The sequence below is a fragment of the Prenolepis imparis genome, unplaced genomic scaffold, assembly GCF_030444845.1.
Source record: "Prenolepis imparis isolate NDT839.2.m4 unplaced genomic scaffold, iyPreImpa1.0 SCAF_7, whole genome shotgun sequence".
Lineage (NCBI taxonomy): Eukaryota > Metazoa > Arthropoda > Insecta > Hymenoptera > Formicidae > Prenolepis > Prenolepis imparis.
Window position 1 is genome coordinate 5,560,900 of NW_028141165.1, and position 15,727 is coordinate 5,576,626.

General features: G+C 36.1%; 4 protein-coding genes across 12 annotated transcripts in view; 2 read left to right on the top strand and 2 right to left on the bottom strand.

The window, feature by feature from the left end:
• Positions 1–169: 169 nt before the first annotated feature.
• Positions 170–1,030, top strand: LOC145939058 (mitochondrial pyruvate carrier 2). Its single transcript, XM_083043111.1, has 3 exons — positions 170–613; positions 700–841; positions 907–1,030. The coding sequence occupies exons 1-3, from the start codon at positions 514–516 to the stop codon at positions 1,028–1,030; spliced, it is 366 nt and encodes a 121-aa protein (XP_082899237.1). The 5' UTR covers positions 170–513.
• A 71-nt stretch (positions 1,031–1,101) lies between these two features.
• On the bottom strand, positions 1,102–3,865 carry LOC145939048 (peptidylprolyl isomerase domain and WD repeat-containing protein 1). Of its 2 annotated transcripts, none has more exons than XM_083043097.1 (8): positions 3,647–3,865; positions 3,300–3,402; positions 3,016–3,212; positions 2,735–2,928; positions 2,323–2,660; positions 2,047–2,236; positions 1,390–1,965; positions 1,102–1,285 (listed from the first exon to the last, which is right to left on the bottom strand). In XM_083043097.1, the coding sequence occupies exons 1-8, from the start codon at positions 3,738–3,740 to the stop codon at positions 1,142–1,144; spliced, it is 1,836 nt and encodes a 611-aa protein (XP_082899223.1). In that variant the 5' UTR covers positions 3,741–3,865; the 3' UTR covers positions 1,102–1,141. The 2 variants fall into 2 exon arrangements, with proteins under 2 accessions (XP_082899223.1, XP_082899224.1); XM_083043098.1 differs by having other exon boundaries at positions 1,225–1,314.
• A 97-nt stretch (positions 3,866–3,962) lies between these two features.
• LOC145939055 (cytochrome c oxidase subunit 6A2, mitochondrial) lies at positions 3,963–4,866 on the top strand. Its single transcript, XM_083043108.1, has 3 exons — positions 3,963–4,122; positions 4,418–4,572; positions 4,675–4,866. Exons 1-3 carry the CDS (start codon positions 4,044–4,046, stop codon positions 4,753–4,755), a joined length of 315 nt encoding a protein of 104 aa, XP_082899234.1. The 5' UTR covers positions 3,963–4,043; the 3' UTR covers positions 4,756–4,866.
• A 388-nt stretch (positions 4,867–5,254) lies between these two features.
• Positions 5,255–15,727, bottom strand: part of LOC145939043 (uncharacterized) — a 29,437-nt gene continuing 18,964 nt past the window's right edge. For 7 of the 8 annotated variants that reach the window (XM_083043079.1, XM_083043085.1, XM_083043082.1 and 4 more), the window contains one exon: positions 5,255–15,395. In XM_083043079.1, the coding sequence (XP_082899205.1) occupies positions 6,392–15,395 (9,004 nt within the window). In that variant the 3' untranslated portion in view covers positions 5,255–6,391. The remainder of the gene's footprint in view (positions 15,396–15,727) is intronic. The other variant, XM_083043086.1, reaches the window with a different exon arrangement.

Here is a 15,727-nt window from a genome sequence, read left to right on the forward strand (position 1 = left end):
GCTCGGGCATTTGCTACGAAATGTTGCAAACGAGATGAGACTAGTTATACAGAGAGCAATTGTCCGTTTTCCTTCTCCGCGCGCGCAAAGAACGCAATAATTTTGTGCGCTCCATCGTTTCGCATTTTAATTAAATGTTTCGCGCATACCAAGAGTCTATCATGCGTATCAGATACTTGAGTTCTTCTATGTCGCTCCGACACGCCTCCGATTTCTTTTTTTGGCAAGACATGTCTCTTATTTCTATCGACATTTCTAACTCGTTTTAATTGTAAAATCACTTTTAATTAATTACGTCGCATACTAAGTCTTGTGTATTTTCTGACAGAGAATTTTTCCGATAAGAAGAAAATCGTCGTGTGATGTGAAATTGCAGTTTAAGAATAGAGAATATAGTCAAATGTGTCAATTTTAGTTCCAAACTTTTTTTAATAACTTTTAGCGAAGCATTTTATACGAAGTATTTACGTCGTAAAACGTATCCTTTTTCTCGGAAGATTATCGCACAGAATTATGACGATGACCGGAAAAATTAGCGCTTATCAAAGATTAATGTTGAGGATCGCTTCGATCCTGCCTGAAAGATTCCGCGCTACGTTTTTGCATCCCGCAGGTACGACATCTAAAAGTTTAAATTTCCTCAAGAAGAAGATTACGCCTCCGAGTTCAGAATATATTTCGTAAAAAAAATTATTTTAGGCCCGACTACTATATTCTTCTGGGCACCGACATTTAAATGGGGCCTGGTGGTAGCAGGCATAGGGGATATTAATCGACCTGCGGATATGATCTCTCTCAGTCAAACCGCGAGTCTTATGGTTACGAGCGCTGTATGGTCTAGGTATGTATTTTATCAATTTTATCACAATACCCTCAATCAACTCGTCCCTATCTGCGCAATTCCAGGTATTCGTTGGTAATAATACCCAAGAATTACAATCTGTTCAGCGTCAACATATTTGTTTGCTGCACGGGAGCGTATAATTTCGTCAAAGGATTGTTATATCAAATGGAGAAAAAGGGACAGTGAGATGCCGATAGAGGAGATGGAAATCGTGAAATTATCATATCGATATATATATTTTATACAAAAAAAAATATATATATATGTATCTATATATACGATTTTTATTTTATAAAACTATTTTACAGTTACGCTAACTATTCGTATATCGTCGTAAGGCTTATCAGTCTTAGGATTTGTCTTCACCTGACTGATATTTTGCACGACTTCCATTCCTTTGTGAACTCGGCCGAATACGGTATGTTTATTATCTAGCCAGGGCTATAAAAAACGAGCGAAAAATATCCGCGCTATAAAGCATCTTTTATAGAACCCATATCTCGGATTCACGTTCGAAAAATTTTATTCAAAAAATTTGTACTCACCGTCGGTGTCAGCGTGATGAAGAACTGGCTTCCGTTCGTATTCGGTCCCGCGTTGGCCATACTTAAAGTGTACGGTCTGTCGTGCTTCAAGTTCGGTTTAAATTCGTCCTCGAATTCGCCTCCCCATATACTTTCACCACCAGTGCCGGTCCCAGTAGGGTCGCCCGTTTGTATCATGAAACCCTTGATAACTCTATGGAATATATGACCGTTGAAATAGCCGTTCTTCGCGTGCACACAAAAATTCTCCACCGTCTTGGGAACGTCCTTGCCAAAGAGATTCACATGAACGTCACCGAGCGCCGTATGAATGATCGCCGTATCATATATTTTCTGCATATTTGTAGCTTCCGTCGAAGATATGATGTCTTCCTTGGAAGGCTTTTCGTTAAAAACGTCTCGGTCGCATTCCTGGCTCTTTGTGTCCTCCGGCTCTCGTCTCGTGAACATATAGAATCGATTTTTCTTGTGAGCCGTGCAAAACAACGTTGGATCGGGACGATTCAACTCCATCGTGGGGTTCTCGGACGCCTCCATTTCGACGGTTAACGCAGCGGTTGTCTTTCGCGCTTTTCCCTGCACATGATATATTGTGTATTAAGAATCTTATATCGATTGTCGCTTCTTCGCGTTTCAATTATATGACTTATTAAATACCTGGAATAATGTTAGCTGCATTGGTCGTATGTTCTCCGGCTTTCCCATGATTTTGATACAGCGATTTGTGTAAAGATTTACTACTTTGACACCCAACATGGTAGGATACAAAATAATATAACCAGATTCGTCAAAAATGATATTTCCCAGATTCGTCTCGGTTTTATCCAATTCTCTTTCGACTGCCATTCTGCAATGCGTAATAGTGGAAATTAATGTAACTAGCTGAAGAAAACAATTTAGAAAATGTTGAAAACTATAGAAAGCGCATTCTACCTGCGTCCAAATTCCATGTTCGGAAGTTGCTGCACGGTTTGTTGCAATTCGCTGAATCGTTGAAGTGTCTCGTCAAATATCCTGTACAGTTTGCCAGTCCGAAAATTGAAGACCCTAACTTTCCTATCTCCACTGAGAGATGCAAATCGTTTGCCGTCAGGCGATATCGCTAAGCCGCACGGGTAAGTCTTATTTTTAGCAAACTCAAACAGATCGGTGTCCAACTTCGATTCAAACGATATGCATTTGGGAAACTTGTACTCCATCTTCGGACCCGTCCAGTACTCCAATATTCCTGCTTTATCAATGGAGATGCATGTCTCGTACACAGGATTATACTGTAAAAAAGATATATTAATAAACTTATCCTCTTATTTCAAGAAATATTTGTGCGTCTTGCACTCTGACTTACTTTCATAATGACGACAGGTTTAGTGTGTAGCTTTTCAAATACATGTAAAGGTGTATTTGTTCCCTGACCATCATAGATGTATATTTTATTTGATTCTTGCGAAGACACTGCGACAGCAGATATGGCATCACCAGCCGAATACACCCATTCAGCGCAGAGTGGCACAAAGTCCAATTTTATCATATTTATCATGTCTTAAATCAAAGATATAATGTGTGTGAGATAAATATTTTCTACAAACATCTTAAATATAAATATAATAAATAGATTTCTATACTTACCAAAATTGATGACATCAAATATTTTTATAGTTTTATCAATGCTTACTGAGCATACATAAACACCATTGCAACTAGCAGACATTGATTGTATTGCCATTAAATGTGCCCGAAAGTGCTTTACAAATTCTATCAATTCCTCCTGCTTTTTCCAAAATTTTACATGTCCATCGCAACTAGCGGTTATCACAAAGTTTGACCTGTATCAATACATTCCAATATAATAACAGATTTTTTTAAAAACCAAAACTATATATATCATTTTATTATCTATATAAAATACAAACTTTGTTACTAAAATGTGAGTGATGACATCTCTGTGCATGTAAGACTTCTCGTAGCATTCGCAACACGGCAAGTTGTCTATGTACACCTGTTCGTACTCCAAAACTGTAAAAAGATTAGAAATATATGAAAAAGATATACATAAGAACAAGATTTTTTTACTTATTAAATGTTGAATAAAAAAATAAAATTTAATCTTGAAATAGGGAAATCTTAGGGAGCCTAACCATTATTTATAATAGAGAAATATTTATTTTCATTCGTCAAATGTCACGCGCGATAAATGGAAATAATCGCCCGTAAATATCAATCGATTTGAATGATAAAAAAAAATGGTTTCGGTTGTAACCTCGTTGCTTCTTTTGCGGCGCAGCTTCCGAAGGTAAGGGTCCGATCCAGCCATCTTCCGTGTCACATTCTTCGTGTTCACGTTTCTCACTCATGATTCACCGCAAATATAACGTACAATACTTCTAATTTTATTAATAAATAGAGATACAATCACAAATAACCATACTTTCACGAATGTTTACGCCGCGGTTGCCAAGTTTTCGTGTGACGTTTCATGTCCGTTGAGTATTTTGAAAAATATTCTGTTCGTCCAATGAGCGAATCGATCGCAAGAGCTCTTCACCAGACAGCCAATTGCTGGATTGGACAAGTACGACAGTCGTCCGATATAATGTCGGCCTTTAATGTCGCGCTTATCGCCCATATGATCGGAGTAGTTCAGCAGAAGAGCAAACATGGCTGCTTGGATGAGAGCCATTCGTACCTTTTCCAGAAAATATGCGACGTCCTCCACTCACGAACATGCGAGTTCAGGTAAATACAAGCGAATAAATTGTTATACTAATAATTTTTTAAATATTTTATTCGCGCGCCTTTGGGAAACGAGATTCATACTTGCACCGAGTATGACGTACTGTCGACGATACTGTCTTTTACAGCAGGGTATTTTTGCTAAATATTGTTAATTAAGGTCTAGATATGACGCTCTGTATTTGAATAATATTATGATGATGCATCGCGATTTTCTGCGAACGAGAAGATGTAGGATATCTTCAGATAAGTTATCGATGAATATTACATAACAGTAACACTTGTGTGTATCTTACAGTGCAGAGCCAAGTGTTGTGGAAGAGGATTTCCTTCTTCGTAGGCTTTCCAGCGATAGGTCTGGCTATGGTGAATTGCTACTTGAATCATCAGGCTCATCATGATGACGAACGTCCGGAATTTATTCCATACGACCATTTGAGGATAAGAACTAAGGTATACATATCAATATATTATTATATAAATATAAAAAATAAATATATAATAAAAGATTATATACTGGTTAATCTTTAATTTTATATTATTCTTTTATTCTAGAAATTCCCATGGGGTGATGGTAATCATACACTTTTCCATAATCCCAAAACAAATCCTCTACCCGAAGGTTATGAAGAATAGAGGATGATTCTGGTTAGTTTTTTAATATTACATTAATATTATTAGTATTCTCTGTAATATGTATCCTACATTATATTTGCCTTATAAACGATTAAAGATTAAATCAATAAATCGGTAGGGATACAATATTTTTTCCACACATTATATAACATTTTCCTATACAATTAGTACAATTAACTTCATATACTTATTGCAATAATAATAATAATAAAATAATCAATAATAATTATTATTATTGTATATAAAATATTTAACTTTAAAAATAATATTTCATCTTTATAAAAAAATTATTTATCAATATAATTTGCTATAATTTTAAATTAATTTTAAAGAAGAAAACCTATAAGTAAGGAAAAATAAATCTAGAAGAGACAGTATTTTTATTAGCATTATATATATATATATATATATATATATATATATATATATATATTTACGAGTAGATTGTTCTTTATGCTTTAAATATAAAAGTTGAAAAATAATAAGCATTAAATATATAAATATATATTTTACCTTTTATGTATGAAAGTATAAAAATTATCTTACATCTCACGAAGTCTTATAGATAATGAATGCAGTTCTTAAAACAAAACGATAAGATTGTATGTACTTAAAAGTATGTCAAATTTCATATCACGAAATCAAAAATTGAAACAAATACAATAGACCAAAATTAAAAAAAAAAAAACATCAAATATAATTAATATTAGCTTTCGAAGCTACTTTATGTGCTATTCATATAACAAATGTTATTACATATATATACACTGTCACATATTACTCTTTTTATCTCTTAACTAGAGAGATTTGTGTGTATAGGTATTTCGAACAAGTATATTCGCGCGGTCGACGATAAAAAAATAGAAGGAGAAAGACGCAATAATGTCTAATTTTTCCTATAATATGTGATTTCTTTCACAGACGTTTTATATATATACACTTTCTTAAAAATAAAATCATATATTTCTTATTGCATTCAATCGATTTCTCTCGTCATTTTGCATATCATTGCAGGAAATCCTTAAATCAAGTTATATTAAAAAATTTCAATATAGCAGGAACTCTGCCTCTCCTAATATGTGCCTTGCCCTTATAGAAATTTATTACTAGTGCATTACTGTATATCAATAATTTAAGTACTCGAAATAAGTAATTAACCACTAATGATAAATTTCCATAAGGGTGGAAGCTTTAAAAGTATTCATCAAAATTCATTATAATCTTACTTTAATATTTTTATACATTGAATGTGAAACAACTTATTTAAAAAAAATCGCACATTTCTCCTTTTCTCTCTCTCTCTTTCTCATGTATGTGCAAACGTAAAAGAAATTGCATTCTCGGAAAAAATAACATAATAGTTAAATAAGTAGTTACGTCTTTCAACATTCTTTCGTGCATTATATTTTTTTATCGTCAATCGCGTAAGAGAGGAAGATACTTTATTCTATCACATATAATTTATAGAAAATTTTGATTTTAAATACTTTTGTCAAACAATTATTATATATTTAGAGCACAAGTGACAACAATAAATTTAGTCAAGCTCGAACAAATATCGTTTGATATATTAAGAAAAGCTTAAGATTTCTGACAGAATTTCGTGTTGAAGACTAGCAAGAATCTTCGAAAATTATCAATCGATACAAATGATTGATCTGTAAGTATCCCTACAGTGTTTGTGATGACTTGCCTTCCAATGCAAATCTGAGCAACGTTTAGAGCAATAAGAAGCCTCCATACAAGCTTCACAAAATACCGTACTCTTGCGTTTGCAACGTAAACACGGTTTGTCCTCATCCATATCATCCAAGTTGTCGTTCACGTTCGATGATTTTCCTTCTTCCATCTCACTCAATGACGACGAGGTAGGGACTTCCGGATTATCGTTCACCACCGATGATATTTCTTCATTCGTCTCATTCATGGAGCTAAAGATATTCGAATTATCGTCCATAATCGATAATATTTCTTTCTTGATCTCATACGACATTGAGCCAAAGATTTCCGGATTAGAATTCACGTCCGACTTTTCTTCCTTCATCTCATTCAACGACGCGGAGTTAGGAACTTCCGGGTTGTCATTTATGTCCGATGATGATGATTTTTCTTCCTTTGTGTCATTCAAAGACATGGAGTTAAAGACATTCGAATTATCATCGATGACCGATAACATTTCTACCTTTATCTCATTTAACAACATAGAGTCAGAGACTTCCGGATTGTCATTCACGTTCAATGACTTTTCTTCCTTCATCTCATTCAACGACGCGGAGTTAGGAACTTCCGGATTGTCATTCACGTCCAATGACTTTTCTTCCTTCATCTCATTCAACGACGCGGAGTTAGGAACTTCCGGATTGTCATTCACGTTCAATGACTTTTCTTCCTTCATCTCATTCAACGACGCGGAGTTAGGAACTTCCGGATTGTCATTCACGTCCAATGACTTTTCTTCCTTCATCTCATTCAACGACGCGGAGTTAGGAACTTCCGGATTGTCATTCACATCCAACGCCTTTTCTTCCTTCATCTCATTCAACGACGCGGAGTTAGGAACTTTCGAATTGTCATTCAAGTCTGACGACTTTTCTTCTTTCGTCTCATTCAACGACGCGGAATTAGGAACTTCCGGATTGTCATTCACGTCCGAGGACTTTTCTTCCTTCGTCTCATTCAACGACGCGGAGTTAGGAACTTCCGGATTGTCATTCACGTCCGAGGACTTTTCTTCCTTCGTCTCATTCAACGACGCGGAATTAGGAACTTCCGGATTGTCATTCACGTCCGAGGACTTTTCTTCCTTCGTCTCATTCAATGACATAAGATCATCTTGAGAGAGCGCATCGATATTATTTATTTTTTCAAACAAGGACGGCGATATGCTTCTGACATTCAAGATATTCATGATGATGTCGGAATCATCTTCACTATCTTTACTTTTCTCGAGACTGTCAACGTCGGCGTCCGAAATATCATTTTTCTCGACAACATTTGCATTTACATTTATGGTATTGCCTTCCATCGTAGCCTTACACGAAGAGGTTCTCGGTTTTCCGTAATACTTCTGCTCGGACACGCATTTGAGCAGTTTATTGATCGCTTTAACACCGCTATGAGTATCCATTTGTACTTGGTTCTCCTCCACGTCAGGTTGCTTCAGGGTGTCGATCGACGCGTTTGAGGCTATCGATGGTTCCTCAGCTTGCATCTTCTCTTGATCTAATGACTGCTCGTCAAGTTTCTCATCGTTTTGTTCTATCATCTCTAGTAATCTGTAACCTTCCGCGAAAAGTGACGATGATGTATCTTCGATAGGTTTGCACCTCGTCTCATCAGAGCGTAAATTCTGCGACTTGTTCGGTTGATCCTTTTCGAAAGACGATACCTTATCATTCTGCTCTTCTTGACAATCTGAACTCGATTTTCCCGCATTTTCATCGATATGTAGACATTCTGAACTTTCGGAGTTCTCGTCGCACGTTTTTCCAGAGTTATCGATCTGTTCGTTCGCAGGATCTGGAAATTTTGAAAATGTTTCAAAGGTGTAGCTTTTACATGCGAGATATGCTTGCGTTGATTTTACGGATTCGTTCGTCGGAAATAATAACTCATCTAATGAAAACGGAGTAGAAGCTCGTGGTATACATATCGCATCAGCTTCTGCAAAATTCGATCTGAATTCTTCGATATTTTCTTCGATATTTTCTTCGATATTTTCTTCGATATTTTTACGCGTATTTTCCTGCAAATTTGCGCCAGATATTTCGTTGTTGTGATTATACGCTTCATTGTGATACAGTCCTTTATCTCTTCTATTTCTTATCTCTTCTTCAGCTTCTGTATTACATGGAACTTGCGAGGCTGGTTTTTCGTTTCCTTCACTGCTATTTAATACTGCAACGTTAGAAATTTTGCCTGCATTTGTCGTTTCCACGTTTTCAGATCGTTCGATGTTTTCCTCTTTCGTCTCTTTGTCTTGTGATAGGCTCAACGTATTTTGCGCAAGAGAGGAACACGATTCTGTCAGCTGCTTGTCATGTAGATCTTCTTCTGGAATTTCCTTATCTTTCGCATTATCTTGGATTTCTGTATTAAATGAGGATTGTGATATCGCTTCATCGTTTCTTTTAATATTATTTAATATTGCATCATTTGAAATTTTGCATCCGCTTCCCGTCTTTACGTCATCAGCTACTTCTTTAGCATTATCTTTTGCAGTCTTTGAACAGATTTCTGTTTCATCGATTAATGCAACTTGTAATGAACTCGACGTGTCTTGTATGAGAGAGGAACACGATTCTGATACCTGTTGATCGTGCGAGTCTTTCACCGGAGATCTTGAAGTTTCGTTAATTTTTGCGTTATCTTGCGCTTCCGTTTTCGCGACTTTGCGCGACGTTTCCTCGATCGGATTTTCTTTCGGAATGTTTGAATGTCCTGCTAACGATGTTTCTACATTTTCCGTTTTTTTCCCCATAACGAGAGAGAAGTTTTTCTTGCATCGTATCTTTGGCGTATCTTTAATCTGCTTTTGCAAATTTACAATTTCCGGAAGTGGTTCCTCGATTATCGCGGATCTTGGCGTAGAATTGAGAGGTATCTTCCTATTTTGCGCTTCCATCGATAAATCTCCGCTTTTTATCGTCATGGATGTCGTGCTTATTGATGCGTTCGAATCAGTATTTTTTTCTGAAGGTTGTTTCTCTTGTACTTTATCACAGATTGAACTTTGATTATTTTGACTAGATTGAGTCGTGTTCCGAGGTGATTCAATTTCTGATTGTTGATTTGGTATTATCGACGCTCTTCTTGATGTATCGTTTTGCAGCTCTTCCTCGGTATGACTTTTACTGACGTTTTCATTTTTCTTCAGCATCTTGGTTAAATCATGCTGTAAAGAATCGTAGAAGGAAGCTAACATCTTCCTTTCGAGGCGAATTTTTTCAGAGTCCTGCTGTTGAAATGAAAATCGCTCGAAGTACAATTGTAACTGACATTTCAATATAATTTTCTGAATGTCTGTCAGAATGCTCGGATCAAACTGATGGCGCATAATTTCGTTCGGTGGCGATGGCACAGGTTTTGGCGAAAATAATATCGTTTTATTTCTTTGCAAAGTCGCGTTAGATGTCACATTTTGCGAGGCACTCGGTTCCTGCGATATGACAGCTCTCGGAGAGCTGCCGGGCGGATTTTGCGATACGTTATATACGCATGAGCTTCCTTGACTTGCATTTTGTTGCGGATTTGAGAATGGTATTCTATTTGGCACGTTGTTTCTAGTTTGTACCTCGAGGATCCCCGTTTTCTTGTTGAATATTTGTGCATTCTGCGAGATGACGTTGTTACTTGACGAATAAGTGAAACGTACGGATGCATCTCTGGGTAGATGCAGATTCTGCTGTAAATTTTGTTGCTGCAGACCCGGATTCGGCAAGATATTCTGAACGTGCGTAGATTGTGACGAACAAATATTCGACACGTTCTGTGGAATCGCGTTGTACTGTGAGACATTTCTTTCCGCAAGCACTGGCGGGTTCTGTGGATTTACAGACGGATTTCCGGGTCCAACGTTTCCTGTTACATTAACTCTACTTTTCGGAGCGTTAGCATTCGTTATAGAAAAATTGAGCTGAGTGACATTGTATATAGTCTGATGAGTTCCATTAATGGTTCGGTTTACCGTGTACGGCATATGCGATGGAAGTTGCGATGCTCCTGAGTTTACGTGCATCTGGGAAGTTTGGTACAGAGTTTGATTCTGTTGATGTACGTTGGTCGTAGATGTTGGAATTGTACTACTGGTGGTCGTAGTTTTCGTCTTTCGGATATGCGAATCCTTATTAGTTGTAGAAAAGACGTTTGTATTCCCTGAATATGCAGATGGTGGATGCGCTTGGTGGATACGTGTGTTGACATTCGATGCTGATGCTGTTGACGAAGACGAACCGTTACCCGGATTTATGAAAAACTGTTGATTGTTGACATTCGATATATCCGGCATACGTTGAGTTTGTGCGTAACTCGCGTTTCCAATAGATTGTTGTTGATAAATCGGTGGATTCGGAATTGGATTTGACATCGATATGCCTGTGGATGAAACCTTTGGATGAGAATTCGATAATAAAAATTGCTTCAATTGCGAAGGATTACTCCTCGAAGATTGTGATGGATTAATATTTGGTCCCGGGTATGGCATTGTCGAAGATTGCGCTGTAGGATACTGCATTCTGGAACTTGGCACATTTCTTGGAGCATTTCCTAAAAATGGCGATTGTGCGTGAACGTTCGGTACCGATGCATCCGGAACTGAACTGTTATTAATATTTGAAGGTTGCGGCATATTGCGATATCTCATATCGCAAAACGGCGCGGCGCATGCGATTGACACATAGTCTTCAAAGATGTTCGTATAGGATTTCAATTCGTTAGCTGATATTGGCGGATTTATTAGATTTTGTTGCCGATTGATGTAATTTATAACGTGATTATAATTTCTCGCGGACAACGACAGCTTCAAGACATTGAGATCTTGGTATATATGAATCAGACTGATCCTTAACTCGTACATTTTATTTTCAGTGAATATACCTTTCTGAATAATCATGCGGCACAATTCAAAGTTCAGGCAGATGTTTACCATTGCGTTTTGCAAGGGGAAATTCGTGAACCGGTCGCCAAAGTTCAAAGGAACATTCTCGGTCGATACACTCGGTTGATTCATTCTGGGTGAATAATTCGTAGATCCGATAGCGGTGCTGTACATTGACGGTGGTACGCGTACCGATGATGCAGAAGGCAATGAATGTGTATTGGTCGATCCGATCGATGTATTGGAATTCTGAGACAAATTCATAGGAATAGAATTCCACGAAGATCCAAGCTCTGCACTCGTTCGAATCCTTACTCCACCGATGCGCTTCGTGTCCGAAGTTTTCGAGGGAGTCTTCGGTAATTTGAGTTCTCCCGAATCAGGTCGCGTGTCACACGTAGATGGTTCAACACTGCTTTCAGCTGCCGTTTGCATTCTTTTCTGATTGGCAGACTGTACGGATTTATTCATTTCTTCCTGATTACGCTCCGTCGTATCTCTATTCTCGTACAATATTATTATATCGTCTTGAGGATTTTTTTGTTTCTTGTCTGCTATATTTATTTCGTCGTTCGAGGAAGTATTTGACAATTGTTTTTCCAAATCAGACGCATTATCCGCTGATTTGGTTGATTCGGAAGCATTATTTTCATTTGTCACCAGCATGTTTTCCTCTTCGGCAGACTGTACGCCTTTATTCTTTTCTTCTTGATGATGCTGCGTCGTATTTTTATCTCTATCAGAAATTGTATCATCTTGAGAACTTTGTTCTTGCTGCTGTTTTGAAGAATGATTTGTATTATCTTTGGGAGTATGACTAGAATCACATGTAACTTCTTTAGTATTCGATGCTGTTTCAACGGTAACATCTTGATTAACGTTCGATTTTTCCGACGTATTTTTCGCTTCGTTTCCTTCGCTCCTGACTGTGTTTTCGTGTCTAAAGTTTTCGGAAAAATTTTCGAAATTCATCTGAAAGAATTCAAGAATGTCTGGACTGTTTTTAAATGTATTTAGATTCTTGATACACGTGTTCACCGTGGACAGAGGTGCTTTCAGCGAAAATGTTTTCGATATTCGAGATTTCGACTTGGGTTTTATTTTTATTTCTACTTCAATGTCGCTAATATTATCTTCATCTACTAATAAATGATCACTGGTGTTTGATTCTAATCTTGAAGATACGTTTGACGTTGAGGAGGTTTCGTTAAGGGCATCTTCTTTATTTGAAGAACCTTCTTTTGATTTTGGCGACGTTGTCGAAGCTTGAGCAATTATCGTAGTTGTTATATTTTCCGCAATATTTTCATTATTCCTTAATAAAATATTGTCGACATTTTGCGGTTTATCACAGTCATCTTTCTCTTTAATATTGGTTATTAACTCTTGCGCGGACATTGATAATAATTGATAATTAAACAAGTTTGGTCTTATATCTCTTTGTATTTGCATATTGTCAGTTAAATTGACATTTTCGATATTTTCTCGATTTTCTTGCTTGTTCTGCCCACTTACTTCTTTCGTTTCCGCATAAGCATCTTTCAAATTTTCGATATTTTTTTTATCTTCTTGCATATTTACCTCTTTCGTTTTCGTATAAGCAGCATCTTTCAAATTAGCATTTTCCATATTTTTTTTATCTTCTGGCACAGATGCTTCTTCCGTTTTCGCATAAGTGGCATCTTCCAAATTATCATTTTCGATATTTTTTTTATCTTCTTGCACAGTTACTTCTTCCGTTTTCGCGTAAGCAGCATCTTTCAAATTAGCATTTTCCATATTGTTTTTATCTTCTTGTATAGTTACTTCTTCCTTTTTTTCATAAGCGGCATCTTCCAAATTAATATTTTCGATATTTTTTTGATCTTCCAAATTAGCATTTTCGATATCTTTTTTATGTTCTTGTGTAGTTACTTCTTTTTTTTCATAAGCGGCATCTTTCAAAGTAGCATTTTCAAGATTGCTTTTATCTTTTCTAGTTACTTCTTCCTTTTTTTCATGAGCGGCATCTTCCAAATTAACATTTTCGATATTTTCTTGATTTTCTTGCATACTTACTTCTTTCATTTTGATATCTTCGAAATTAACATCCTCGATAATTTTTTGGTCTTCTTGCGTGTTCTGTATACTTGTTTCTTTCGTTTGCACATAAACCGCATCTTCGCTACGTTCTGCGTCACTTTCGCTAATAATGTTTTCTGCATCGGCAATTAATACAGAATTTTCTATGCACGCTATCTTTGCCGGAATTGCACTCTCTATATCCTCTTGCGAAATATCAACTAAATTACGTTTACGTGTCGAATTTTTATCTCTGTTAGAATTTGTTTCTTCATCCATCTCTTCGTCCGTTATACATTCGTACAATGTGTCGTTTTCGATACATATGGTGGAATCAATCGAGTTGACGGATTCTGCTTTCGTCGAGGTCATGTTCTCTGTTTCTTCTTGCGAATTATTAATCAACATATCACGTCTATATTTATATTTCGATATTCCATCTCTGTCATGAATATCTTCCGTCTCTTCCTCTGTTGTAATATCGTTGAGTGTGTCGTATATTTCCGAATTACTTGAGATAAATTGCCGCTTTTTTTTCTTTAGACATTTCGATATAATTTCACGTTCCTCTTCACTCTCACTTTTGCTAGGAATACAACAATCTCGGAACAAGGAGCTAAATTTTTTTCGTATCTTTCTAATCCTCTTACTCTGTCTTTTCTTTTGTAATTTTCTTCTTTGTCTTAGATACCAATGTGTTTCTCTTTTCTTTGTTATATATTCATATACTGTAATCTTCTTATAATACATTTGATTTTCAATCTCATTATTATCATAAATTCCTTCATCCTCGAAAACTGCCTCACGATCAAATATCTCGGTATTATCTTCTATCAAATTTTTATCGAGTGACCTATCAGGAGACGCTTCTTTCTCTTGTTGTATTTTTTTCTTCAATACACTTTCATCCAAAGATTCGGAATGCATTCTTTTTTTATCTGCTGTTTTAGAATCTGTTTCGACAGATAGACTATTTTTCCGCTGATCTATAAGCTTCGTTTTTATATTTTCGTCTCGATTTGTGTTTATTTTTACAGGTACTTTAGTTGCAGACATGTGTGCTTGCTCAGCTAACAATTCCGAATCGACACGTGAAGTCTGTGTATTCCAGATAGATGCATCTTGAGTCTCGTCCGCGACATTGTTAGTTTCCGCCTCTAAACAAGTTCTTAAGTTCGAAATTATTGTATCGGGTGATACATTAACGTTACTTTTACACGAGATATTATTTTTATTTTTAGATTTACGGTCGCGTTCTTGTAATCGCGTGTCTAACGATTCAATCTTTGATGAAGAGGACTCTTGATTTACCTCTGTATCTCTTTTTTGTTCTTTTTGAAAAATCGCATCATTTTTCGTAGTGTTACTTTTAGAATGATGCTTCTTCAATCGAATCGGCACACTTCCCTCGAATAATTTATTTCCCAACGAATGTTCCTTATTAAAGGATCTATCTATCGAAGAGACAGTGTCATTTTTAGATTGGGAACTTTTATTTTCAGACTCGCGGATAGAATTATATGCAGATTTGCTTGGCGATTCATTTTTCGCAGGAGAATCTAGCCTTACATTAGTGCTCGATTTTTCTGAAGAAATATCTTTGTCGTTCGTTGAAGTAATATTACTATTAATGTAAGAGCTTTTTTCTTCCGCTTCTTGAACATAATCCTGTACAGTGCTGTCCGACGATTTTTTTGCAAGCGAACTACGCTCTTGAATTTTAGTTTGATAAACTTTATCTGTTATAATGCCTGATGATGCCGTTTCAGTAGAAGAGCTCGCGTTTAATTTTACGCTGTCGTCTGCAATTTGTTCGTCATTCTTCTGCGAATTATGTTTCGAGCTTCTCAATGGCAATTTTTTTTTATCATCCTTTTGATGTTTACTTTGCCATCTTTCTTTCTGGAATGGAACAAAATTTCGAGAACTACTATCGTGTGGAGATTGCAACAGATCCTTTTCTTGAGGCGATAATTGCGTCTTTCTGAAACGTAAGAGAATATGTTACACAATTGCATATACATCATAAATGCAAAAGAAAAAATATGACAATTTGTGTTTATGTAAAAATATACATATATAAATGCGAAATATGTTGAAATAATTTTTAACGAACATTTAATGATGATCAATTCTGCTGCGCAATATGTGCTAATACTATTAAGCCCACAGGATGATTCATGATTCATTTGCAAAAGAAAAAATATAAAGAATTTTAAATTATTTATATATAATAAAAATTATTTAAAATGAAATCTGTTTCAGACTTCAGTGCGTAATATGTAATACTAGTATACATATACATATATATATATA